We start from the raw sequence: 12,008 nt of genomic DNA, 5'->3' as shown, positions 1-12,008 counted from the left end.
AAAAGTGTCTTTATAAAGAAAGTTCTTAAGTTAATTGCCTTATTTTGTTTGTCTTTTCAGCTACATATTAAATTGACAAAAAAAAATTGTCAGTGTAGAATTTTTTTTTTTTTTATGCTTATTTATTTTGAGAGGGAAAGACAGAGCATGAGCAGGGGAGGGGCAGAGAGGGAGGGAGTGAGGTAGAGAGAATTCCAAACAGGCTGTGATGCCAGCACAGAACCTGGTGCAGAGTTCGCTCTCGCAAACCGTGAGATCGTGACTTGAGTCAAAATCAAAAGTTGGACACTTAACCAGCTGAGCCACCCAGGCTCCCCTAGAATTCTTTTTGTTGTTTTTTTAGGGTTTATGAGTGTTACAGATTGACTATTTTGCATATGATTTGCATTTGCAAATACTAGAGATGTCATTACAGTTTGATACTTATTTTTTTTTTAATTTTTTAATGTTTATTTATTTTTGACAGAGACAGAGATAGAATGTGAGTGGGTTAGGGGCAGAGAGAGAGCGAGACACAGAATCCGAAGCAGGCTCCAGGCTCCGAGCTGTCAGCACAGAGCCTGATGCGGGGCTCGAACTCATGAGCTGTGAGATCATGACCCGAGCTAAAGTCGGATGCTCAACCGACTGAGCCACCCAGGCGCCCCGTTTGATACTTATTTTAAAATACTCTCAGAGGGGGTGCCTGGGTGGCTCGGTCGGTTAAGCGTCTGACTTCAGCTCAGGTCACGATCTCGCAGTCTGTGAGTTCAAGCCCCGCGTCGGGCTCTGGGCTGATGGCTCAGAGCCTGGCGCCTACTTCCAATTCTGTGTCCCTCTCTCTCTGCCCTTCCCCCGTTCATGCTCTGTCTCTCTCTGTCTCAAAAATAAATAAACGTTAAAAAAAAATTAAAAAAAAAAAATACTCTCAGAGAAAGCCAGAAATTCTGGTCTTCTGATCTACAAAATCTCATTACCTTGTAAAAACAAGTTCAATCACTTTAAATCACTAAAATACAAGTTTCTTTTTCATATAAATTACCACCAAAACTCTCTCATTTTCTATTTATTTCATTAAAATTTTTATTTCAAGCATAAATGCAAGAGTTGGTTTATTCTTTTATTTATTTATTTATTTATTTTGTTTAAGTTTATTTATTTAGAGAGAGAGAGAGCGAACAAGTGCAAATGGGGGCAGGGGCAGGGAGAGAGAGAGAGAGAGAGAGGGAGAATCCTAAGCAGGCTCCTCTAGGTCAGTGCAAAGCCCATTGAGAGGCTCTAATTCACAAAACTGAGATCATGACCTGAGCCAAAATCAAGAGTCAACCTATAGGAAAAAAAAAACACATTGGTAGAAGAATTAACAATTGCATCAAGAGACCAAATAAGCATAGAAAAAAATAACATTTTTATGTATTTGTAAGAATGTGGGGTATTGTTAAGTCAGTAAGTCAGAAGTCATCCAGTAAAAGAAAGACTTGTTATTCAGTAAATGACTCTGAAACAATTGGATATTATTTAGAAAATTTAAGTTAGATCTTCATGGCACATGAGAATAAATTCCAGATGAAACTGGACTCCCAATTCATGGAAAAATTAATTAATTAAAAATTAGAATCCTAAAAAATAATCATAGTACTAATAAAGATTAGATGTCTTCCCATGACGTTATGTATCACCGATTTACTCATTACATTATTTACACTTTATTATATATACTTAGTTCTTTGTCTAGAATGTAAACTCCTTGAGATCGCAGAGCTTTTCATCATTATTTCTGTAGCACCTGGTGCATAGCAGGCACTCAAAAAATCTGATGGAAGAATGAATAAGTGAATGAACAAACAAACCCCTGATAGGAAATTGTAGAAAGCATATGAACAGACAGTTAACCATAAGGGAAAAACCAGTAAACATGAAATTATGTTCAATCTCTCTATTCCTAGAGAAAAACATTAAGGAGGTAATAAAGTACTGTTTTTCATTTATCAAATCGGTTAAAATTTTTAGAATAATCAATTGATCAACACTCATACTGTATAAATTGATCTGGCCTTTTTGAGAATCGGTTTGGTTAGCCTGTATTGGTTAAAATGTGTGTACCTCCTAGTGCCATGATTGTGGTCTCTAAATGTTATTGCTCATTAAGTGGAACCATAGTCCTTTGGAGAAATGGCTAACTCCAGACCGGGGGCATCTTGTGACAGAAAGCAAGAAGGCTATCAAAGACTACCAAGTGTGTTAGAAAGATAGGAGCAAACTTGAAAGAGCTCCCACTGACCAAAAAATGGCACAATTTGGATATCAAAAGGAATAATCACTGTGATTGATTTAAACACATTAAATACTTAAAAACCCATTTTAAATTTTAAAAATAACATTTTAAAAGTCACTGGGGGTGCCTGGGTGGCTCAGTTGGTTAAATGTTCGACTTCCGGCTCAGGTCATGGTCTCACAGTTCATGAGTTCAAGCCCCACGTTGGGCTCTGTGCTGGCAGCTTGAAGCCTGGCGCTTGCTTCGGATTCTGTCTCCCTCTCTCTCTGCCCTTCACCTGCTCACGCTCTCTCTTTCTCTCTCTCTCTCAAAAATAAATAAACATTAAACAAAATTTAAAAATCAGTCACTTTGGTAGTTGCTAGGATACAACTCACCATTCTGAGCACTAGTAATTAAAGAGAAAGAATCAAGCATTTATCCTGCCTTTCCTATATTAACTGTATTTCAGATAACCCAAGAGTTGATGAGGAAAATTTCTTCTTTATCAAAGAATTCCAGCCAAAAAATGCAGTAGAAATGGTAGAATTAGAAGATTGTTATTTTTACAACCTCCCCCCCTTTCCCAAAGAAACAGTGACCTTAGGCCAGTGCTGTTAAACTAATTGTGGTAAGAACAGGTGTTTTGTTTTAAACTTCAAATTTATCGAGGATGAATACTCATAAAATACAATGAAATGTTGCAGCAGTGTTAAATTGCTGTAAAAGTTCCTAAACTTTTACAACTTTATATTTTTGTACTTATGAATTGGTAGCCAACCACTGTGGGATGGCACCACCATACCTTGAGTAGCATTGACCTAGATAATGTTAATGAGTGAATAACTAAACTGTTAAGTGAAAGATGTATAGCACTGTCCTCCCTGCCCCCCACCACCTAAATTGAACTTGAATCTAATCAAGCTTCTAAAACTGACTACTGATTTACCAAATAGAGGGATAGAGGGATGAGTTAAATGACACCACCACAAGGGAAGCATCAACCAAATTCTAGATGTGGGAAATGCTACAGGACAAATGACACAGTTATTCAACTGCAACAAATAAATGTCATAAAATGAAGAGAGGGGCACTGCTATAAGATTAGAGACAAAAAGACATCTGAATCAAATCCAACGTGTGGGACTTGTTTGAATTCTGATTCAGATTTTAAGATAATCACTGATATGTGAAGATGGGTCACTGAGATTGTAGGTTCTTTTAAAAACCTTACTTGAAAAAAATTTTTTTTTGTTTTTAATGTTTATTTTTGAGAGAGAGAGAGTGTGAGCGGGCAAGAGGTAGAAAGAGAGAGAGAGACACAGAATCTGGAGCAGGCTCCAGGCCCTGAGCTGTCAGCACAGAGCCCAATGCAGGGCTTGAACCCACAAACTGTAAGATCATGACCTGAGCTGAAGTCGGATATTTAACCGACTGAGCCACCCAGATGCCCCTAAAAACCTTATTTATTAGACATACATACTGAATTATTTCAGGTAAAAGATGTAATGTCTAGGATTTGCTTTAGAATACCCCATGTTTTAGTGTGGGGCAAGAGGGGGGAAAATAGAAGTAAAATAGGCAACATGTTGATAACTACTGAAGTTTGGTAACAAGTGTCAAAGATAAACAAAACCAGACATTGAAGTGATGAAAACATTTTATGCAGTAACTACTGATATTAAGGAAAAAAGTTGAGCTCTATTCCAGTTTATGCTGGGGTGACTAGTGTTTTAAAGGCAAATGAGGGAGTAGAGATAGAAGAAGAGAGGAACCCAAGTGAAAAATTACAAAGAGTCAATGTGAATGTTTATGAGGCCAGCTATGTGTCCTAGCTGGGAATCATCAATGTTAGGATCTCTCCTCCCACAGAGACTGGAAGACAGAGGCCTTACCCTTCCTGATGATTAACTTTCAAAGGAAGGCCCTTCAGGACCTTGAGAAAGGCACTTTTGAGTTGTAGTTGATAAATACACATCTTAGAGGAATGGAAGAAAGATTCACAATTGTAAGCCCTTTTTTAGTAACTGTTCTAAGGAAGGAAGGTCAGGAGCTTATCTTCAGGTTTTGGCTACAAGAAACCATGAACTGTCTTGACAGCCTTGAGCTTTCTTAGGCAGGCATGTTAGTGGGGGGGCTTGGGTCATCCCAGAGACTTGGTCTTATGCTGCTAGAAGCCTTGCTGGAGTTTTGTTGTGGTAGTGCACAGGTTTAGATGGAGGCATCATGTGCTAAGAGTTCTACAGTTCTTACAAGTATATGAGGATCCAATATATCAGGTTTGTGTTGTTGTTGTTTTTTTTTTTTTTAATTTTTAATGTTTATTTTTGAGAGAGAGAGAGAGAGACAGAGTGCAAGTGGGGGAGGGGCAGAGAGAGAGAGGGAGACACAGAATCTGAAGCAGGCTCCAGGCTCTGAGCTGTCAGCACAGAGCCTGACTCAGGGCTCAAATTCATGGACTGGGAGATCATGACCTGAGCCAAAGTCAGAAACTTAACTGACTGTGCCACCCAGGTTCCCCCAATGTATCAGGTTTTTTAATGAGAAAATACACAGTTATGTAAGTTTGCAAGTTTTATTAATAAGAGGTTATTTTAAAATGTGTATTCTAGTTACCTAGTAACTCTTCTTAAAGGAATGTACCCTAAGGTAATAATCAGGAATTTGGTCAAGGATTTATGTATGAGAATGTTGATCAAAGTAGTAACATACAGGAAAATTGGAAACAAATGTTTTCTACATTAAAAGGTTTATATTAAATACATTCTAGCACATCCTTTCATCTATTAGATTGTCAGAAATCCCAAAGCATCAAGAGCCATTGTCTGATAAGGCTCTGCAAAAGCAGGTACTCTCATAAATTGCTCAAAGGGCTGACCCCATGGAGAACAATTAGGCAATCTTTACAAATTACTAATTCATTTACCCTGTGACCTAGTACTGCCCCTTCTGGAAATGTATTCTGAAGTGATAATCTTTACATGCATGAAATTGTTATGCACAAGGTTATTCACCACATAATGATTTGTAATAGCAAAAGATTGGAAACAACAGAAGACTAGTTAAATAAATTGTGGAATTTATGCAAAGGATTGCTATATAGCTAGAAAGAGGATGGGGAACTTCATGTCTCTGCTTTCAGTAAGTAGCCATTAGTTACATGTGCCTATTTAAATTTGAATTATTTGAATTAAAATTAAATTTGAATGGATCAAAATTAAAAAAAATTTTTTTTGGTCATGCTAGCCACATTTAAAAGTGCTGAATAATTCGCCACATGTGGCTAGTGAGGCTCCCAAATTGAACAGCACAGATATGAAACATTTCCATCAATGCAGAAAGTTTTATTGGATAGTGCTGCTTTATATGGTAATTGTAAAAATATCTCTAAAATACCTATATAACTTTTATAATAAATAACAGATACCTAAAGATAGAAAATACTATGTAAAGCAAAACTTAGTTTCTTCAGGTATCTGAAGAAAGATTAAAACCCAAGTTCCATAAAAATGGAGTCTTTTCACAGATTTTTTTTTCTTAAATTCAGTAACCTCTCCATTTTCTCATGTCAGTTGATTATTTTAAAATATGTCAGTATGATGCTAGGTGTAATACATATTACAGAAAAAAACTGGTACAATTGTTGAAGGATTCCTCATGAATTCGTAATTTTTTTAGCTAGCCTTTACTGGTTTTCTTACAAGCGAACCCAAGCATGCCTGAAGAAGTAACATTCCTCAGAGTGCATGCTCTAAATAAACTCTAAATTTGATAGGTACTGTAGCACGGAGTTACACCTGTAATCAAACTTTCTGGAATATTCTGAAATTAGGTTATTGTATAATAGGAAAGATACTTGGTGTTTGTTCTGATCCTGTGTAGCCTCTAAAACCTTTGGAGTCGGCTGAAGAATGAATGTCTTTGGCATGCTAATGAAATGACTCTTAATGAGGGGCTCCTGAGTAGCCTCAGGGTGGGGGCTAGTCAACCAAAGACTAAACATTATGATTAGAAGCTGTAAACCTTCAGTCCTACCTCCCAACCTCCAGGGAGGGGTGAAGGGTTGGAGGTTGAGATAATCTCCATTGGCAAATGATTTGATCAATCATGCTTACATAATAAAGTCTCCATAAAAACCCCTAAATGGACAGGGTTCTGGAAGTTTTCCTGGTTGGTAAATGCTTTGAGGTGCTGGGAGGGTGGTGCACACAGAGAGGTAGGAACACTCCGTGCCTGTTCCCACTTACCTTGCCTCATGCACTTCTTACATTTGGCTGTCCCTGAGTTGTATCTTATTATAAACTGGTAATAGTAATTAAAGTGAGTCTTTCTAGCAAATTATCAAACTTGAGGAAAGCATGTGGAAACCCCTGGGTTGGTCAAAAGTTTGAGTGGCCTGGAACTTGTGTTTGGCATCTGAAGTGGGGACAGTCTTGTGGGACTGAGCTCTTTAACACCTGGGAGCTGATGCTGCCTCCAAGTAGATAGATAGTGTCAGAATTGGACCGAATTGTTAGACACCCAGTTGAAGAGGTAGACACCATGTATTTGGTGTCCAAAGGAAAAAAATCCCTAAGGTATAACTTCTATATGGCTACAGAACATAATAAGTAAAATGTGTATTTCAGAGTCTGGCTTATTGTATTATGTCTAAAAAGAAGATAATAGGAACTAATTGCACCTTAGTGTACAATGTTTTTTAAAAAATGGGGAATTGTGCTATATATTTGAGATACTAATAAATAATTAATTTTAAACAGATCTACAAAAAAGAAGGAAATTCCTCCTTTGGAAAATAAAGTTGCATACATTACAGAAAAGAAATCATCTTTGAATTTACGTTACCAAAGTCATGACTGCTCTAGAACTTGTCTGATGAAAATGCCACTAACCTTCAAGGGAGAAAACCCGCTGCAGCTACCTATCAAATGCCACTTCCAAAGACGACACGCAAAGACAAACTCTCATTCTTCAGCACTCCACGTGAGTTATAGAACCCCTTGTGGAAGGAGTCTACGAAACGTGGAGGAAGTTTTTCGTTACCTGCTTGAGACAGAATGTAACTTTTTATTTACAGATAACTTTTCTTTCAATACCTATGTTCAGTTGACTCGGAATTACCCAAAACAAGAAGAAATTGTTTCTGATGTGGATATTAGCAATGGAGTGGAATCGGTACCCATTTCTTTCTGTAATGAAATTGACAATAGAAAGCTTCCACAGTTTAAGTACAGAAGGACTATGTGGCCACGAGCATATTATCTAAACAGCTTTTCCAACATGTTTACTGATTCATGTGACTGTTCTGAGGGCTGCATAGACATGTGAGTAGAGAAACATGGCATTTCCAAACGTCTTCTGAATGTAGGGTACTTGTCAAGAAGTCCTGCTGTGTATCAGTTTGTCTGTCTGTCTAAACTCTGTTTACCAAGGATCTAAAATGGAAAGATACACTCACCAGCAATAGAAAAGAAAACTGCAGGGGCGCCTGGGTGGCGCAGTCGGTTGGGCGTCCGACTTCAGCCAGGTCATGATCTCGCGGTCTGGGAGTTCGAGCCCCACGTCAGGCTCTGGGCTGATGGCTCAGAGCCTGGAGCCTGTTTCCGATTCTGTGTCTCCCTCTCTCTCTGCCCCTCCCCCATTCATGCTCTGTCTCTCTCTGTCCCAAAAATAAATAAACGTTGGAAAAAAAAAAAAATTAAAAAAAGAAAAAAGAAAACTGCTTGCCAAATACAATAGAAAATTAAAAATTCTTTCTCCCAAGGATGAGTATATCCTGTAATCTGGTACCACAATCATTATAGCAACAAGTCCAGCTAATGCCATGTAACAGTGCCATACACTGTGACGAGCACTTTACATACACTTTTTTATTTAATCCTCACACACCTTCTGAGGTAGGTAATGTTACTTCTGTGTTACAAATGAGGAAGTTGAGAAGCCAATTTTAAGATCATAGTGCAAACAAAATGAAAAGCCAGGGTTTGAACCCATACTGTTAATCATTATGTTATATGTCTTATTTTACTTTTACAGATATTTCTTTGCTGCTTTTTTATAAACACTTATTTTTTTATTAAATTTTTTTTTTTTTTTTTTTTTATATTTTACTTATTTTTGAGAGAGAGAGAGAGACAGAGCACAAGTGGGAGAGGGACAGAGAGAGGGAGATAAAGAATCTGAAGCAGGCTCCAGGCTCCCAGTGTCAGCACGGAGCCCGATGTGGGGCTCAAACCCACAAATCGTGAGATCATGACCCGAGCCAAAGTCATTTGCCCAACCGACTGAGCCACCCAGGTGCCCCTTATAAATAGTTATAATTAGTATTCTCATAACATTGGCATTCTATTAAAAAATTAAAACATATTCCAATATATTAGGAATTTGAAAATTTTGTTTTAAAGGTATGTAAGATACATGTATTTGTAGGTAGGCATATATAGAGTGGAGTTGCATTATACATATTTAATTTAATGCAAATTTAGCTACCTGTACTTGGCAAAAGAAGAAGAGAGAGAGAAATAAATAATTTAAATAGTGAAAATAGTAGTTTCACCGTTTTCTCTGTTAGTTGAAGTGTGAGATGAGATACATGAATTTGCTGTTACCTCAGTTTGGCTCAGTTTTTTAGGCCTGTCATAGAGGCCTAAAGAGAAATCTCTTTAGAGAGAGAAATCTCTCACAGTGCCAGGTTTTATTTTGTTTAAAAATAAGTTGTTTTTTGTCTTAACGTTGCCTCTAAGTATAATCTAACTACATGTGGCCAAGCCCCAATCTCTCAGTGCTGGAGGGAAAAAAAAAAAAAAACTATTGGACACTGTTTACCTAATGGTCAGTTTTTGAGATTTTTTAAAAGAATCTTGGCTATATGCGATTTTTGCTTTAATACCATGGACACTAATCTTTATATAAAATGTGCCACCAGTATACATATTTGCATCTATTGGTCAGAAATTATAGGAGAAATCACAAAAGCAAAGGCTGAAACCCATTGGGATCTGGAAATGGACACAAGCACTGTGGCCAGGGTTTCTAACTCTTACAGGAATGGGAATTAAACATGTCCCATGCATGGCATTGAGTGGGCACTGAGTTCTCTGGGAATGGAAACAGGGACCTCTACAGGACTGGGAACAGGCTAATTATCTCACAAAGCCTGGAATGAGATTAACAATAACCGGTTGCAGAGTAATGAAACCCATAGTCATAGCCAGAGCAACAGGGAAAGGAGTCAACATAAAGGAGTACCCAGGAGTAAACCTTATGGAAAGGTATGATTTCTTTTTTTAATTTTTTAATATTTATTTTTGAGAGAGCATGCGAGTAGAGGAAGGGAGGAGAGAGAGGGGAGACACAGAATCCAAAGCAGGCTCCAGGCTCTGAGCTGTCAGCACAGAGCCCGATGCAGGGCTTGAACTCACGAGCTGTGAGATCATGACCTGAGCCGAAGTCAGACGCTTAGCCGACTGAGCCATTCAGGTGCCCCAAGGTATGATTTCATACAGAGCATACAGAGATGTTTAGGACCATAAAGACAGTGTGAATCTCAACAAATGGGAGAATTCACACCTGAAGAATCAGAGATAAATGCAGAAGCTGGTTAAAAGAGACTTTAAAATAGGTATGTTTAAAATGTTCACAGAGATTGAAATGTTAGTATCCATGAAGAAAAGGAGATTAGGGGGGGAAAAAAAAAAATATATATATATATATATATGAAAAAATGGAAATGTGGGAAATAAAACATGGGGTCAATGAAATTAAAAACTAAATAGATTGGGGCACCTGAATGGCTCAGTCAGTTAAGCATCCGACTTCAGCTCAAGGTTATGATCTAGCAGTTCCTGAGTTTAAGCTGCATTTTGGGCTCTGTGCTGACAGCTCAGAGCCTGGAGCCTGCTTCGGATTCTGTGTCTCCCTCTGTCTCTGTCTCTCCCTGCTTGCACTCTGGGTCTCACCCTCTTTCTCAAAAATAGATAAACATTAAAAAAAAACAAACAAACCCTAACTAGACACACTCAATGTTAGAGTTCATATAGCTGGAGAGAGCATTAGTAAATTACAAGGCAAAATGAAAGAGATCTCCCAGAATACAAACAGATAAAGACATGGGGAAGATAATTTACAGATTAAAAACTATGGAGGATAAAATGAGAAACTCCAGTATATCTGAGAAGAAGAAGAAAGCAACATTTAAAGAGATGATAGCTGAAAGTTTTCCAGAACTGAAGAAAGGCCAGGGTCCTCAGAGTGAAAAAAGCCTACAATGTACTATGAAGGGAAAATAAGATAAATGTACACCTAAATACATCATGATGCAACTTAAAAGGTTTCTAAGGTACAGAATAAATCTCAAACACTATCAGAAAAAAAGATTGACAGCACACGTCTCATCAGAAGTAAAGGAAGACACAAACAGGCATGTTAGCTTAAAATCCCAAAGGAGAATAACTGTAAAACTAGAATACTGTACAAAGCCAGACCAGTTTTTTCACAAGGGGTTGTTCAAACAATTACATAGCAATTGAAGATACGCATATGTTCTTTCCAGCAATAGTACTTTTAAGTATATCTAGAGTATTGTTTTCCAAGCTACAGATTTAGTGGGATGTAAAATCATTAAAGCGGTTGTAAATAGCATTTTTTAAATTAAATAAAAATACCCAAGGGGCACCTGACTGACTCATTTGGTAGAGCATGACTCTTGATCTTGGAGTTGTTAAGTTTGAGCCCTGCATTGGGTTTACAGATTACTTAAAATCTTTAAAAAGAAAAAAAAAAAAACCAAGTGCATCATACATAGGATAAAGTTTCATGCCACTGTGTCAGTTTATACACATACACAGAGAAGTATGTATGCCTGTAAAGGATCATGAAGAACATGTATTTTACTGTGGGTCATAGTCAAAAATATTTGAGAGATACTATTCTAGAGGTGCTTACACATAAGCAGAAGAATAAGCTGTTCACTGCAGTATTGTTCGTAATATTGAAAGCTAGAAGCAACTTTGTTATATACTAAGCAACTTAATTGCTTGTCTAAATGCTGTCCGAAAATTAGAAGGAATTAACTACATTTGTATATAACACAGATGAATCTCAAAAACACTATTTTGAATGAAAAAGGCAAGTTGTAGGATAATAACTATAGTGAATTTTTAAAAACAGTATAATATATTGTTTGTAGGTATATATGTACTTAAAAATATAGAGGATGTAGCACCAAATCTTTTGAAAGTTTAGTTTTTAAATGTAATGTTTTATTTTTAGAGATGATATATACAGTGTATATAGTGTTTTTCTCTACATCCTGACCAATACCTGTTATTTCTGTGGGGTCATAGACATTCTGATAGGTGTGAAGTGATGTATCTCACTGTGGTTTTTGTTTGTTTGTTTTCATTGTGGTTTTGGTTTTCATTTTCCTGATACTTAGTGATGTTGAGCATCTTTTCATGCATCTGTTGGTCATCTGTATGTCTTATTTGGAAAAATGTCTATTCAGGTCCTCTGCCTATTCTTTAATCAGATTATTTGGTTTTTTGGTTTTGAGTTGTGTGAGGTTTGCCTATTTTGGATATTAACCCCTTATCAGGTATGTCATTTACAAATATGTTCTCCCATTGAGTAGGTTCCTTTTCATTTTGTTGATGGTTTCCCATGCTGTGCAAAAGCTTTTTGTTTTGGTGTAGTCCCAATAGTTTATTTTTGCTTTTGATTCCTTTACCTCAAGAGCTATATCTAGAAAAATGTTTCTACAGCCAATGTCAAAGAA

General features: G+C 37.2%; 1 protein-coding gene across 6 annotated transcripts in view; it reads left to right on the top strand.

The window, feature by feature from the left end:
* Positions 1–12,008, top strand: part of LOC123597101 (histone-lysine N-methyltransferase SETDB2-like) — an 89,443-nt gene that overhangs the window by 20,863 nt on the left and 56,572 nt on the right. For 5 of the 6 annotated variants that reach the window (XM_045475501.1, XM_045475473.1, XM_045475444.1 and 2 more), the window contains one exon: positions 6,994–7,557. In XM_045475501.1, the coding sequence (XP_045331457.1) occupies positions 6,994–7,557 (564 nt within the window). The remainder of the gene's footprint in view (positions 1–6,993; positions 7,558–12,008) is intronic. The other variant, XM_045475484.1, reaches the window with a different exon arrangement.

This window comes from Leopardus geoffroyi, chromosome A1 (genome assembly GCF_018350155.1).
Source record: "Leopardus geoffroyi isolate Oge1 chromosome A1, O.geoffroyi_Oge1_pat1.0, whole genome shotgun sequence".
Lineage (NCBI taxonomy): Eukaryota > Metazoa > Chordata > Mammalia > Carnivora > Felidae > Leopardus > Leopardus geoffroyi.
Note: the sequence above shows the minus strand (reverse complement) of the source record. Positions and strands in the feature narration are given on the sequence as shown.